This window comes from Neovison vison, chromosome 11 (assembly GCF_020171115.1).
Source record: "Neovison vison isolate M4711 chromosome 11, ASM_NN_V1, whole genome shotgun sequence".
NCBI classification, from domain to species: domain Eukaryota; kingdom Metazoa; phylum Chordata; class Mammalia; order Carnivora; family Mustelidae; genus Neogale; species Neogale vison.
Window position 1 is genome coordinate 185,585 of NC_058101.1, and position 13,289 is coordinate 198,873.

Below are 13,289 nucleotides of genomic sequence, written 5' to 3' on the forward strand. Positions count from 1 at the left end.
CTGAATCACGGGTTGTGACCTGCCAATTGGTTTTAACGAGCCCTCCAGGGAATTCTGATGTGCCAGAAGTTTGAGAAACACTGAGCTTGAGAACCTCAATCTTATACTGTTACTTTTTTTTATACTGTTATACTTTTTATACTTTTTTTATACTGTTATACTTTTATACTTTTATACTTTTTCTTATACTGTTACTTTTTTTATTATAGAGTTGCATGGTTAATGTATTTTATATAAATGTTCAGAATCAATATCTTTTTTCAATGTGTGAAGATAAGTGATATTACCAAATATTTGCTATTTTGGTCATTGTAGTCTTTAAAAATTAGAGTTGGATAAAATGCAGAAATGGTCAAGTTGTATTTTCTTTTCTTTTCTTTTTTTTTTTTAGATTTTATTTATTTGACAGGGATCACAAGCAGGCAGAGAGGCCGGCAGAGAGAGAGGAAGGGAAGCAGGCTCCCCACCGAGCAGAGAGCCTCATGCAGGGGCTCGATCCCAGGACTCGGGGATCGTGACCTGAGCCAAAGGCAGAGGCTTTAACCACCTGAGCCACCCAGGCGCCCCTCAAGTTGTAGACATCTGAAGTTCCATAGATAATGGATGATACCAGTCTGAAATATTTTTAATATATAAATATTAAATATTAAGCTTAAGTATTAAAGTATTTTTGAAATATTTAAAATGAAAAAAAAATCATTTGCAAGTATTTGGGAATCAACAAAATATAAGAAATTAATGTCACTTGGCTGTCATTCAGATGTAACTTTTTGTTGTTGTTGGCTTTTTTTTTTTAATTTTTTTTTATTTGTTAGAGCGCACGCAAGCGAGCACAGGCAAAAAGAGGCAGAGAGAGAAACAGGCTCCCCGCTGAGCAAGGAGCTGGATGGGGTACTAGATCCCAGGACCCTGGGATCATGACCTGAGCAGAAGCAAGCTGCTTAACCAACTGAGCCACCCAGGCGTCCCACAGACATAACTTTTTAATACCTTTGTAATACATCCTATTAGTCATTTTTAAAATTTTTTTTTGAAAACATAATACATTCAAATCTAACTTTTATATATTTGTTTCTAATATCTGTACATAACTGGGTTTATACAATCCAATTCACATTCATGATCTTTTACTTAACTGTACATTGAGTCAACCACCTCTTTTCAAGCTGCAAAGAACAATGCAATTGTGCAATAATTCATTCAACTTTTACCCCTCGAAGGCTCTTTGTTACATACAAACACTGCTGTGGTGAACATTCTTGCACATAATCTTTCTATGTCCTTGCTTTTATTTCTGTAGGTGTAGAGACCTAGAAGTAATACTGCTAGCTCAAAGATGGTGTGCAGTTTTATTTTCGATCCTGTTTGCTTTCAAAAAAGATTGTAGTATTTTATGCTCTCATCGACCACTCTGAGAATGTCTGTTTGTCCCCAATCAAGTTAGCTCTAGATTTTCCATGTGTGAAGCTTTTGTGGTTTTTTGGTGGTAGTAGTTACTTGTGTCTTTATTTTGCCAACCCAGTAAGTAACAGTGGAGCATCTTTTCGTGTATTTCTCTCTACTGTGAAATGTCATCCTATCTTTTGCCCGTTTTTCTAGTGGTGAAATACTAACATGCGTTTTGAAGACTTTCGATGATCCACATTGTCAGATTAGCTTACAGAGTAGTTACACTAGATTTCACACTATGTTTTTGTGTGATATCCTTTTTATGAATTCCACCTTGCTAAATTGTGGAACTCCTAGATGGGCCAGTTAATAATCTTAGTCTTTTGTATTTTAAAGATTTTTATTTTGGGGGTATAAAAATAAAAGCCATTTTGGGTGGCTCAGGTCATAATCTCAAGGTCCTATGATCAAGCCCCATATTGGGCTCCCAGCTCGGCGGGGAGTCTGCTTCTCCCTGCCCTTCCCTGCTTGTGTGCTCTCTCTCTCTCTCTCTCAAATAAATAAAATCTTCAAAAAAAAAAAAAAGATTTTAAGTCATCTCTATACCCAACGTGTAGAGATCTTACAACCCTGAAATCAGTAGTCACATGCTCTATCGACTGAGTCAGCCAGGGACCCAGTCCTAGCCTTTTATGTTTTAAATATTCTTAACACTTCAAAATGGCATTCAGACCAGAGTTCAGCTCCCCACAAGAGCCAGGCGAATAGTCTTTCTTAGTGTGTATAAAACCTCGTAGATGTTTTTTTCCTCCTCCCCCTTTTTCTCTAGGATGTTGTTTGTGTAGAAGAGGAAAGGAAGCTTACATGATCTCCTTGCAGAACAAAAGAGGAAAGCCTAAAATTTCACACAGATCCTCGTACTGTCCTTTAGCTCTTCTCGTGTCTCAGATTATGTCCCAGGCCACAGTTGGAATCTTAGACCTTAGTGTGCATCTGGCAAATAGATGGCTTAGTGACCCACTGTTAGAATTAGACTCTAACTGGCTGTGTCCACGGTGTACTGGGGATGCTTACACTTAATGTTGATGTATAATTACACTGATCGTTATGAGAAGATGGATCTACAGAGTAGGATTTGAGTTTTCCTTCTTAGGAAACTTTCTTGAGAATGAATTGCAGAAGGGGAAAAAAATGCCTTTTTTTTTTTTTTTAACTCCACAGAATGGCAACATACTTGCTTAACATTGAATTCTGTGCAAGAAAGAAAAAACTTAATCTATTCCTTGCCAACGAGTGGTGGAAAAACCCTTGTGGCAGAAATTTTAATGCTGCAAGAGCTGCTTTGCCGGCGAAGAGATGTTCTAATGATCCTACCGTATGTGGCAATTGTCCAAGAAAAGGTGTGACTGTCTTTTAACAACATTTGCTGAAATTTTCACATTAAAATATAAAAAGTAGCATAAATTTCAAAACTTTCATTGACTTAGAGAAGAGGTAAAGGATATTCTTAGGATGTGCAAAAGCAAGTGGAGGCCCTACCAAAAATCACTTCTAATACTAATTACAACAAGAATTTTATTCTTTTTCCTAAACTGGCAGATTAAATTCCATTTTAATACTGATATTTACTATATTGATATTCAGCCTGCCTTTTCAAGCAGAAAGTAACCAATTATTATCAAAGTAAGTGAATTATTCTGGGTTTTGTTTGTTTGTTTTTTTAATCCGAGGAGACAGTTGAAATTTATTTCCACATTGATTATGTAGTTTAAAAGTTACATTCCTTTTGCAAAGAGCCATACATACTAATTATGACATTTCTTAGATATAGATGTCTTATCTGTGACCTTGTTCTCATTTATTGGTATTATATAGTATTTTCGATTTTTTAAAAAATCAACATGAGCACTTGGTAATTGAGTTCTTAATTATCTGATTTTTTTTGTATGTTTATTTTAACTAATATTCTAGATTTCAGGTTTGTCAAGTTTTGGTATAGAACTGGGCTTCTTTGTTGAAGAATATGCTGGAAGCAAAGGAAAATTTCCTCCAATTAAAAGAAGGGAAAAAAAATCTCTATATATTGCCACTATCGAAAAAGGACATAGTCTGGTAAACTCCTTGATTGAAACTGGAAGGATTGGCAGTCTGGGTCTGGTTGTTGTAGATGAGGTTGGTAACTGTTTTTATAATTTATCAACATTTTTATTATACTAACATTATCATGTGTATCTCCTTAGTACCTCTATGAAAATAAGTAACTTGTTTTAATAGATTATACAGATGAATACATTTATGCTTGCTTGGTAATCTTAAGTTCAGTTTTGTGTCAAGTGTTTTTTGAAGAGTGAATAAATGTCTGCATGTACTCAATTTTATAATGGTATTTATGAATTCTAGATATGTCAGGATGTTGCCCCCAAACCTCATTAACCAAAATATCAGTGATACAGTGCATATGTAATCTGGTTGCTATATCCAAAATGCTTAAGAGTTATAAAGCAAAGATTACTTCATTTCATATAAATACATGCATGCTCTGTATAGGCATTATATGCAAATTTACTTTTCTTCCTCCCTTCTGTTTTTAAATCTCAAAGTTGCACATGATTGGTGAAGGGAGCCGTGGGGCTATCCTGGAGATGACCCTAGCAAAAATCCTCTACACTAGCAGTAAGTATTTTTTTCAAATGTGGTCCCTAACTGATTTATCCTCAGGAGGCCTGTGAAAGACTTCGTTTTATCACTAGCTAGACGATGCACCCTTGGGTAAGATACTTAAGCTTCCTTCCTTGGATTTTTATTTCTAAAGCAAATTTAGAAATTTTGGTTGGAAAAGTGGGTAGATGAGCAGAGCTGTGAATATGAAGGAGATTAACATCTGGACATCCCATGTTCTCCACTACCAGCTGTGCATGTGTAGGCATGTGACTCAACCTCTATTTCTTCATCTGCTAAATGGGGATAATGGTACCACCTTGAGGGGATTGCTGGGGGGATCGTATGAGTTAGTGTAAAGCAGTCAGCACTTGCTTCGCTCAAAACGCAATTGTTGTCAGTCTCACCCTGGTCAGACCAGTAGAGCAGCGAAGGCAAGTAGTCACTCGAAGAGCTTCTTGCAACGTTGGATGGTCTTTTGGTATTTGTTCTGAATGTCTTCTTTCCTACTTATAGATACACTATTGCAGTAACTTACTAGTTATATATTGCAATAGCTTATTTATGGAAAAGTTATTACAAGGGTCGAATATTAAAATTATTTTTAAAATTTTGATAGCAATGGTATCTAGACAGGTCGTGGCACTTTATAATCATTCATTTAAAAAAAAATTTAAAAACTTACTTTGTGCCAGGCATTGTTTTTAGTGTTGTTTAGTTTTTGTTTTTAGTGCTAAGGATATAGCAGTGCGTAACACACAGAAAAATAAACCTGCCTTCATCAGACCTGTATTTTAGTGAAAGTGAGCAGACAATACGCAGATAAACAAGAAAACATACAGTGTGTCAAATGGTGACAATTTCTATGGAAAAATGAAAAGCAGAGGAAAAGAGGAGAAGCATTCCCTCTTTGTCAAATCCAGTGCACACTGATGGTCCTTGTCTTGTTTTCCTTCAGCATTTGATTGTTGATAAACAATTTCCTTTCCTTTGAGTGCTGAAGCACCCTCTGTGGGGATCGTGTGTTACCATGAGAGATAGCATAGCGTGATGGCTGAGGACGGACTCGAGCTGGATTAAAATCCTGACTCACTTTTAACTGCGTATGTGACCTTGAGCAAGGTATTGCAACTGCGCCTCTGTTTCCTTATGCCTCAAAATAGATGTTAGTGAAATGGGCAAGATTTGTGAGGGGGAGTAAGAGATATAAACTTAGAGTTATCAAATAAGTCATGAGGTTGGGAAGTATATGGTCAATAATATTGTAATAATGGTGTATGATGACAGATGTAGCTGTACTTACGGTGAATAGCGTGTCATGTCCAGCATTGCGGAATCACCATGTTCTACACCTGAAACTAATACAACACTGTGTGTCAGCCATAATAAAGCATTTTTTTTTAAATGGATGATAGTAATAGGTCCTGCCTGACTGAACTGCTCTCCTGTGGAAGGCAGCCGTTTCATACTGCCCAAGAGGACATGTAGTTCCATGAGTTTTACTCCACCTTTGTTTACAAAGAAAAAGAAGTTGACAACCTGATAGCAAGATCCCATTAAGGGCTTTATTTGGCAAGTGTTCAGGACCTGTTCAGCCCTGCAGCCTATGCTGTACCTCTGCCTTTAGGCATACCTGTGGCACATGTCCTAACTCTTCATGGCAGTGGTCCAGAGAGCCAGCAACAAGAGTATTTCATACGCATTATTGTTGCTTAGAAGTCTTGATGAAGATGGGACTTTTTGCCAAGTGTGAAATTCTGTAGAATTCCAAATAGTAACTTTCAGGTCACTGAAAGTTTTCAGTCTTTGTTTGCCAGAATAATACTCTGCCAATATCTTTTAATTTTTCTTACCTCCTAGTCTCTCCCTCCTCTTCCCAGATCACTGAGGAAGAGTCCTGAACCCAGAAAGGTTACTAACTTACTATTATGTTACACCAAGTAACACATTTTCCTCGCTCTTTTGGATTTTTTTTTTTTTTTAGAAACAACTCAGATTATTGGCATGAGCGCAACACTGAGCAATGTTGAAGATCTACAAGAGTTTCTTCAAGCGGAATGTTACACCAGTCAGTTCAGACCAGTATGTACCCAAGGTTCGCACTGTATGCGCTTGTCACGTGTCACCTCACTCAGAAAGAAAAGGACGAAACGTACCAGAGAGTAGGGAAGGGGCATAACTCCCCTCCCTGACCGTGGCTGTACGCTAACCAGAGTTTGTGTACAGAGAATATAACTCTGGGGTTAGGGACTGTGGCTCGGGTCACTACTGTGTCTGTAGCACCTGGAACAATGCTTTGGCCCATGGGCCTTCAATGAATACTCACTGAGTGAAATTTTTCAGACCCATTCTGTTTTTTCACTTCTTAATTCCATAAGGTAAATTTTTTTCAATTGGTCAAAATTCAGTCTTTTTTTTTTTTTAAGATTTTATTTATTTATTTGACAGAGAGAGATCATAAGTAGTAGGCAGAGAGAGAGGGGGGAAAGCAGGCTCCCTGCTGAGCAGAGAGCCGGTTGCGGGGCTCTATCCCACGACCCTGAGATCATGACCTGAGCTGAAGGCAGAGGCTTAACCCACTGAGCCACCCAGGCGCCCCAAAATTCAGTCATGTTTTGAGTTATTAGCACATAAAACTGTTTATCTTGAAAGCTAAGGTGTTTTTCAGATATCTATGCTTTTGGTAGTTAACAATGCTCTTTTAATAAGTTAAAATGTCACGTGGATTTAATTTGAACTCCCTAGTACTGGTATTCCCAAAAGACTTAAATAAATATAATTTGCAGTTATCTGAAAATAGCTTATAATAAACATATACTCTGTGTGCGGTACTAGTGTGCATGCGTGGTCAGTGTCCAGATAGCTTTTCAGAAAATAATTACTGAGAATCACCAAAGTTTAATTTGAAATTGGATGTTTTTGCATTTGCACCAAAAAGAATTTTCAGCAGATACTCACTGACTTCTTTTAAAAATGCAATGAACTGTATTTATAAACATTTTTTATAGGGCGCCTGGGTGGCTCAGTTGGTTGACTATCTGCCTTTGGCTCAGCCAGCATTGGGCTCCCTGCTCAGCGGGGAGTTTGCTTCTCCTCCAGCTCTGCCCCTCCCCACTGCTCATGCACACACTCTCTCTCTTTCTCAAATAAATGACTAAAATCTTTAAGAAGATCTTTTTGGTCTACAAATACTTAAATTAAAAATAATGTGATATTTACAATTAAAACTAATGACTGGTAAGACAGAAAATTTTAGATCTGAGGAAGAACCCAAGAATGTGAACATTGACTTACTTATCCTTCTTGCAACGAATACAGAAGTGTCTGCTTTCCTTTTAGATAGTGCCTGTTCAAAAGTATCTTTTTCAAGGATAATAATCTCTACTTTGATTGAAAGGGAAAAAGAAAGTTAAAGAAATGGTAAAGAAAAAACTTTTACATTGAAGCATGTTTTAAATACCTTAGAAAAGCTACAGTTTTTCTGTAGTTGTCCATTTTTAGAACATTTTATAAAATTTAAAACTCTGGAAAGAGGAATTTGTATGTGGTATTAATTGCAAATGTCTTTCCAATCCAAGGTTGAATTAAAAGAATATTTGAAAATAAAAGAGGCCATATATGAGGTTGACAACAAAGCTGAGAACGGCATGACTTTTTCACGTCTCCTTAATTGTCAGGTAACATTGATAACTTTGGATATGAGGTTCCCACCCTTGGTGCCCTAAGAGATATTTACGAGAAGCAGCCGGTGCCTGACATCTGTTGCACACCCTACAAACTCCTGGTTCGAGGGAGCTTGGACAGCTTGGACATGAGATCACACTGTGTTCCTTTCTATGATATCAGGTCTTAGTGAAGTTTTTTGTTGGTTTGTTTCTTGCAGTTACTGATTTTCACATGAGAGTAGCCATTTCCAATCTGATTCTAAGTTCTGAAAGACTGCAGTGCCCAGCTGTGCGCACATCCTGTCAGTGGGCTGTTATGGTTAAGAATGAGATATTTTCTTCATTCAACTGATGTGTATTATTTATTCAAACGGCTACTGAATTGTGAGGAAATACGTACTTAAGTTGTGTGTACCTAAATACCTAAGAAACAAAGCTGTTAGGTATTTCTTTTGGCCCTGGAGCTCCATGAACCAAGAAAATCTGCAGACCTCTCCCTTAAATGTTCATTCATTTAGCAATAAGCACAAAACAAGAAGAAATTTTTGTGGGCTATGTAGTTCAGATACTGAGTACAAGAATGTTAATGTCTGCTGTGTTAATGTTCTATGACTTATATCAAGGATATTAAAAAGGGGAGAAAGGGATTTTAAAATATTTTTAGAATTCTGTAAAGGTGTATTATTCTAAATCTGTATCTTGGTTTCCAATAAAGTTGAAGGAAGTGAAGTTTTTAACATTTAAAAAAAATTTTTAAAGATTTATTTATATATTTATTTGATAGCGCGAGTTCACGAGCAGACAGGCAGGCAGAGAGAGAGGAGGAAGCAGACTCCCCACTAAGCAGAGAGCCCAATGTGGGGCTCGATCCCAGGACCCTGGGATCATGACCTGAGCCTAAGGCAGAGACTCAACCCATGGAGCCATGCAGGCCCCCAGAAGTGAGATTTTTAAATAATTTCATATTTTTGTGTTTTTAATATTGTATTATTAAATAATTTTGTATTTTTGTATTTTTCCACATGTTGGGTTCCATGTGTCTGCTTGACAAATACATTTTTTATTTCTGAAAATTTATACTGTAGTATGATTGAACCTATGTTTTTGAAAACTATTAGTAAAAGTATATCTTGTTTATGTGGTCCTTTGGCTGTTAATAGGACCAATCTGAGTTTCTCTCTGTGGACTTCTTTGCTTTGCTCTGGTAGAGATGAACATGCAGTGGGGTTATTAATAACATTTGCTATTTTCACTTCTTTAATTTAAAACCAAATACACCTAACAAAACCTTAATGACCTAAAAGCGGGACTTAACATTTTGATGTTTCATCTGGGTTTCATCTTTTCTTTTTAATGATCAGATTTATTAAATGAGAAGTTCAAAATTACAGAGCACTCTGGTAAATGACAGGTTTTCTTGGTTGCTAACTAACTACCTTGTCCTACATCTCGTTGTACAGTATTCTGATACTCTGAAAAAGATGGATCCCGATCACTTGGTAGCATTGGTGACAGAAGTCATTCCCAATTATTCCTGCTTAGTTTTTTGTCCCACTAAGAAGAACTGTGAAAATGTAGCAGAAATGATATGCAAATTTTTAAGCAAGTATGTTGATCTTCAAAAAATATTGTTTTATTTTATTGTGGTTTCCATGCTGTGTATTCTGTTTATTCAACAAGCACTTATTAATTCTTGTAGAATGTTACATTAAGTTGCTGTACTAGATTCTAAGGGCCTTAACCCTGAAGGAAGTGTAACCGTGAAATTCATGTCTGTGAAATAGCCAAAGAAAAATTCCAAGACTCCGTGAGAGAGAGTGCTGATCCGTATAATGGCTTCGATCAGTGCTTCTCAATCTTGACCGCAAATGAATCCTCTCAAGGGCTTTTAAAAAATCGAGGGCCCAGGTTACATCCCAGACAAATCAGACTCTCTGAGGGCAGACCCAGCTGTCATTATTTTATAGAACTTTCCAGGCAGGTTCAGCCTCCAGCCAAGGTCAGGAACTGGCTGTGACAGAGGATCAGTCACTAATCACTGCAGATATGAATCATTGTCTTTTTCAAAGATTTTACTTATTTATTTGAGAGAGACAGAAGCAGAGAAAGAGAGAGCAGCAGAGGGGTAGGGCAAAGGGAGAGAGAGAAGCCGACTCTCCGCTGAGCAGGGAACCCGACTAGGTGCTCAATCCCAGGACCTTGAGACTAGGACCTGAGGCAGATGCTTAAGTGACTAAGCCACCCAGGTGCCCCACGAATCATAGTTTAGTTTAACCTTCTCTTTAATTAAGTACTGTTGCTTCTGTTTTCTTAGTAAATGTCACACTTATGTGGACATATAAATTGATTTTCTTAGGTAATTAAGTAATTTATTAGTTTGTAATTTGATAGTATTTTAATATTGGCTCTGTTATATTCATAGAGATAAGTGTAAAGTGACCTTGAGTATGAACATTTGAGTTTTTTTCTGTACCTTTGTGCCGTGTGTATTTTCCTCAGATTTTTCAGACTTCTTTTTGGCCCCCTAACCAGTGCTATATTACTGTGGACCATTATTACCCTAGATTCTAATTTAGGCAGCTCCCATCTCCCCTTCCAGTCCTGCTGTCATGCATTGGTCTGATAGAGTTAAATTTATTGACCAGCACAAAGATCTAGATGTTTGGGATAGAGTCAAGGAGTTTTCCATTTTGGTAACTAATAGTCTGCCTTTACAATGATGATGTTGATTATAGAAACCTAAGGAAATTAAATTGTCACTGAGGTGTCTTAGTAAGTCATATTTTTTTCATAGACTAAGGAAATTTTGGCTAAGTGATGTGAGATTTAGAGACTAACATTTGACTGGAAGACATGCGATTTATTAGTTATACCCTTGAATTATTTTGCTTGTTGATGATAATAGTTTACTTGGCTCATAAATGTTGATATTTAACCTTGAAGCACTTAAACATCTAGTTTTCCAGGACCCTTAGTTAATAAATTGTAATGGATACTTTTTTTTTCCTTTTAAGATTTATTTATTTATCAGCGAGTGTGTCTAAGCCAGTGCAGGGGCAGAGGGCAGGAATCTCAAGCGGACTCCCCACTGAGTGCAGCCCCTACACAGGGCTCAGTCACATGACCCTGAATGACCTGAGCCTAAATCAGGAGTCAGATGCTCCACAGACTGCGCCACCCAGGCACCCCAATACTGGATACTTTCTTTTTCTTTAGATTTTATTTATTTATTTGACAGACAGATCACAAGTAGGGGGAGGCAGGCAGAGAGAGAGGAAGGGAAGCAGGATCCCTGCTGAGCAGAGAGCCTGGTGCGGGGCTTGATCCCAGGACCCTGAGATCATGACCTGAGGCAGAGGCTTAACCCATAGAGCAACCCAGGCACCCCCTGAGCTGACACTTTTTTTTTTTAAAGATTTATTTATTTATTTATTTATTTGACAGAGACAGAGGTAACAAGTAGCAGAGAGGCAGGCAGAGAGAGGAGGAAGCAGGCTCCCTGCTGAGCAGAGAGCCAGATGCGGGGCTCGATCCCAGGACCCTGGGATCACAACCTGAGCTGAAAGCAGAGGCTTTAACCCACTGAGCCACCCAGGCACTCCCTGACACTTTTTTTAAAGATTTTACTTATTTGAGAGAGAGCAGAGCACAAGAGAAATCACAAGCAGGGAGGGGCAGAGGGAGAGGGAGAAGCAGGCTCCCCGCTGAGCAGGGAGCCCGATGCGGGGCTCAAACTCAGGACCCTGGGATCAGGACCTGAGCCAAAGGCAGATGCTTAACAACTGAGCCACCGAGACACCCCTGGACAGGCACTTCTCCCAGACATTTTTAGTGGACGGAGGTGCTGCATAATAGTTAAAGACAAAATATCGCATGTGTTCAACGCGGACATGTCCCACTCAGATCCAGGAAGAAAGGCTCATCGCACGTCCTTTCTGTTTGGATGTCCTTCCTCACGAGTGTCTCGGTTCCCAGGGACGGTAGCATCACTGTGTGATTGCAGGAAAGAGTTTATATTTCTTTTCTTTTCTTTTTTTTTTAAGATCTTTTATGTATTTATTTGACAGGCAGAGGTCACAAGTAGTCAGAGAGGCAGGCAGAGAGAGAGAGAGAAGGAAGCAGGCTCCCTGCTGAGCAGAGAGCCCGATGCGGGGCTCGATCCCAGGACCCTGAGATCATGACCTGAGCTGAAGGCAGAGGCTTAACCCACTGAGCCACCCAGGTGTCCCTACTTGATACTTTCTTAAAGAAGTAGGATTTAACACTTTCTGAAGGAAAATTTCCTCTAAAATCTATTTTGCATATTACTTGCTGCTTTCATAAGCTGAATATTCCGAGTATAGGTTAGCACCCTTTTTTATGGCTATTGATTAAGAAGTGGTGAATCATGTTTTACTCATACAATTTAGTACTATTCTGTAATTCACATGTAGCTGAAGTAAAATCCTGAGCTAAATGGCTTCTGACCCAAGCCGTGTCTGTGAAGCATGATTTCTTGAGTGTCCTGGGATGTGCACTGTATCCTGTAGACATCATGGGATGTCCTCCTTACCGTGAAGGGCGAAGCTGTTGCGTGAAGCCGCCTGGGCAGTAGGACAGGTGCCATGTCTGTTTCAGTGCAGAGACGGAAACAGATTTTTCCCTAGTGATTATCTCAGTCGTAAGGAGAATTATCATCTTTTTTACAGCTGTCACTACCATTGACTTCTAAGTCAAGAATGACTTTTAGGGACACCTGGGTGGCTCAGTGGGTTAAAGCCTCGGCCTTGGGCTCAGGTCATGATCCAGGCAGGGTCCTGGGATGGAGTCCCGCATCAGGCTCTCTGCTCAGCGGGGAGCCTGCTTCCCCCTCTCTCACTCGCTGCCGGCCTCTCTGCCTGCTTGTGATCTCTGTCAAATAAATAAATAAAATCTTCAAAAAAAAAAAGACTTTTAAACACCATTTGCCAACAGCTGCCGAAGCTCTAGTCATACCAGTTTCCCTAACCGTCTCCCCCAGAGTGATGGCACTGTGCTGGCTCCGTGTAGATTCAGGCTGGGCCCAGCTCACTTGTGCACTGCACTGCTTTACTCCTCACTCCCCTCGCGGCTCGCCCGGACGACTCTCTTGGTCCGTGCTCTGACCTTCTCGTGTCTGTGGATCCTGCTTTCCTTCCTGCCAGGAAAGGGTGCTCCCCTGCCTCTTCACTGGCACTGACACTCCCTGGTCGAGAGCCAGCTCAGACCTCTGTTCTGCCGTGACCCCTTCGCCGTGCAACCATAGCTTACCCGGTCAGCCATCAGCAGTGTCTCCCTTCTCTAACATTGTGTGGGGGTCACCCACATCTTCACCCCACGTAGGACGTCATTCTTGAGAGGAGTTCGTCGTGTCCATCCCTTCCATGGCCCCACGCACTGACTGGGAAGCGGTGACAGTGTGCTGCTCCCTCCTCAGCCGTCACTTCTCATCCTCACGCCCACGACCCCTGACCACGCTCTTCCCAGTTCTTCTTTGTTCTTCTTGTGCTCCTTGCACCCTGTATCTCGGCTTCCTGTGACGTCACTGGCCTCCCGTTGGGAACATCAGAGTAAGAGAGC

At 39.6% G+C, this 13,289-nt stretch overlaps 1 protein-coding gene across 10 annotated transcripts in view; it reads left to right on the forward strand.

Moving 5' to 3' along the window:
* The window catches only part of HELQ (helicase, POLQ like), a 46,637-nt gene that overhangs the window by 3,406 nt on the left and 29,942 nt on the right, over positions 1 to 13,289 (forward strand). For 4 of the 10 annotated variants that reach the window (XR_006381065.1, XM_044225881.1, XM_044225884.1 and 1 more), the window contains exons 3-8: positions 2,611 to 2,789; positions 3,361 to 3,561; positions 3,990 to 4,062; positions 6,032 to 6,129; positions 7,626 to 7,724; positions 9,173 to 9,318. Coding sequence is in view for 9 of the 10 variants with exons in the window: in XM_044225881.1 (XP_044081816.1) it covers positions 2,611 to 2,789; positions 3,361 to 3,561; positions 3,990 to 4,062; positions 6,032 to 6,129; positions 7,626 to 7,724; positions 9,173 to 9,318 (796 nt within the window). In the remaining variant the exon portion in view is untranslated. Of the gene's footprint in view, positions 1 to 2,610; positions 2,790 to 3,360; positions 3,562 to 3,989; positions 4,063 to 5,042; positions 5,170 to 6,031; positions 6,143 to 7,625; positions 7,725 to 9,172; positions 9,319 to 13,289 lie in introns of those variants that run through there. The other 6 variants (XM_044225888.1, XM_044225889.1, XM_044225890.1 and 3 more) reach the window with 6 other exon arrangements.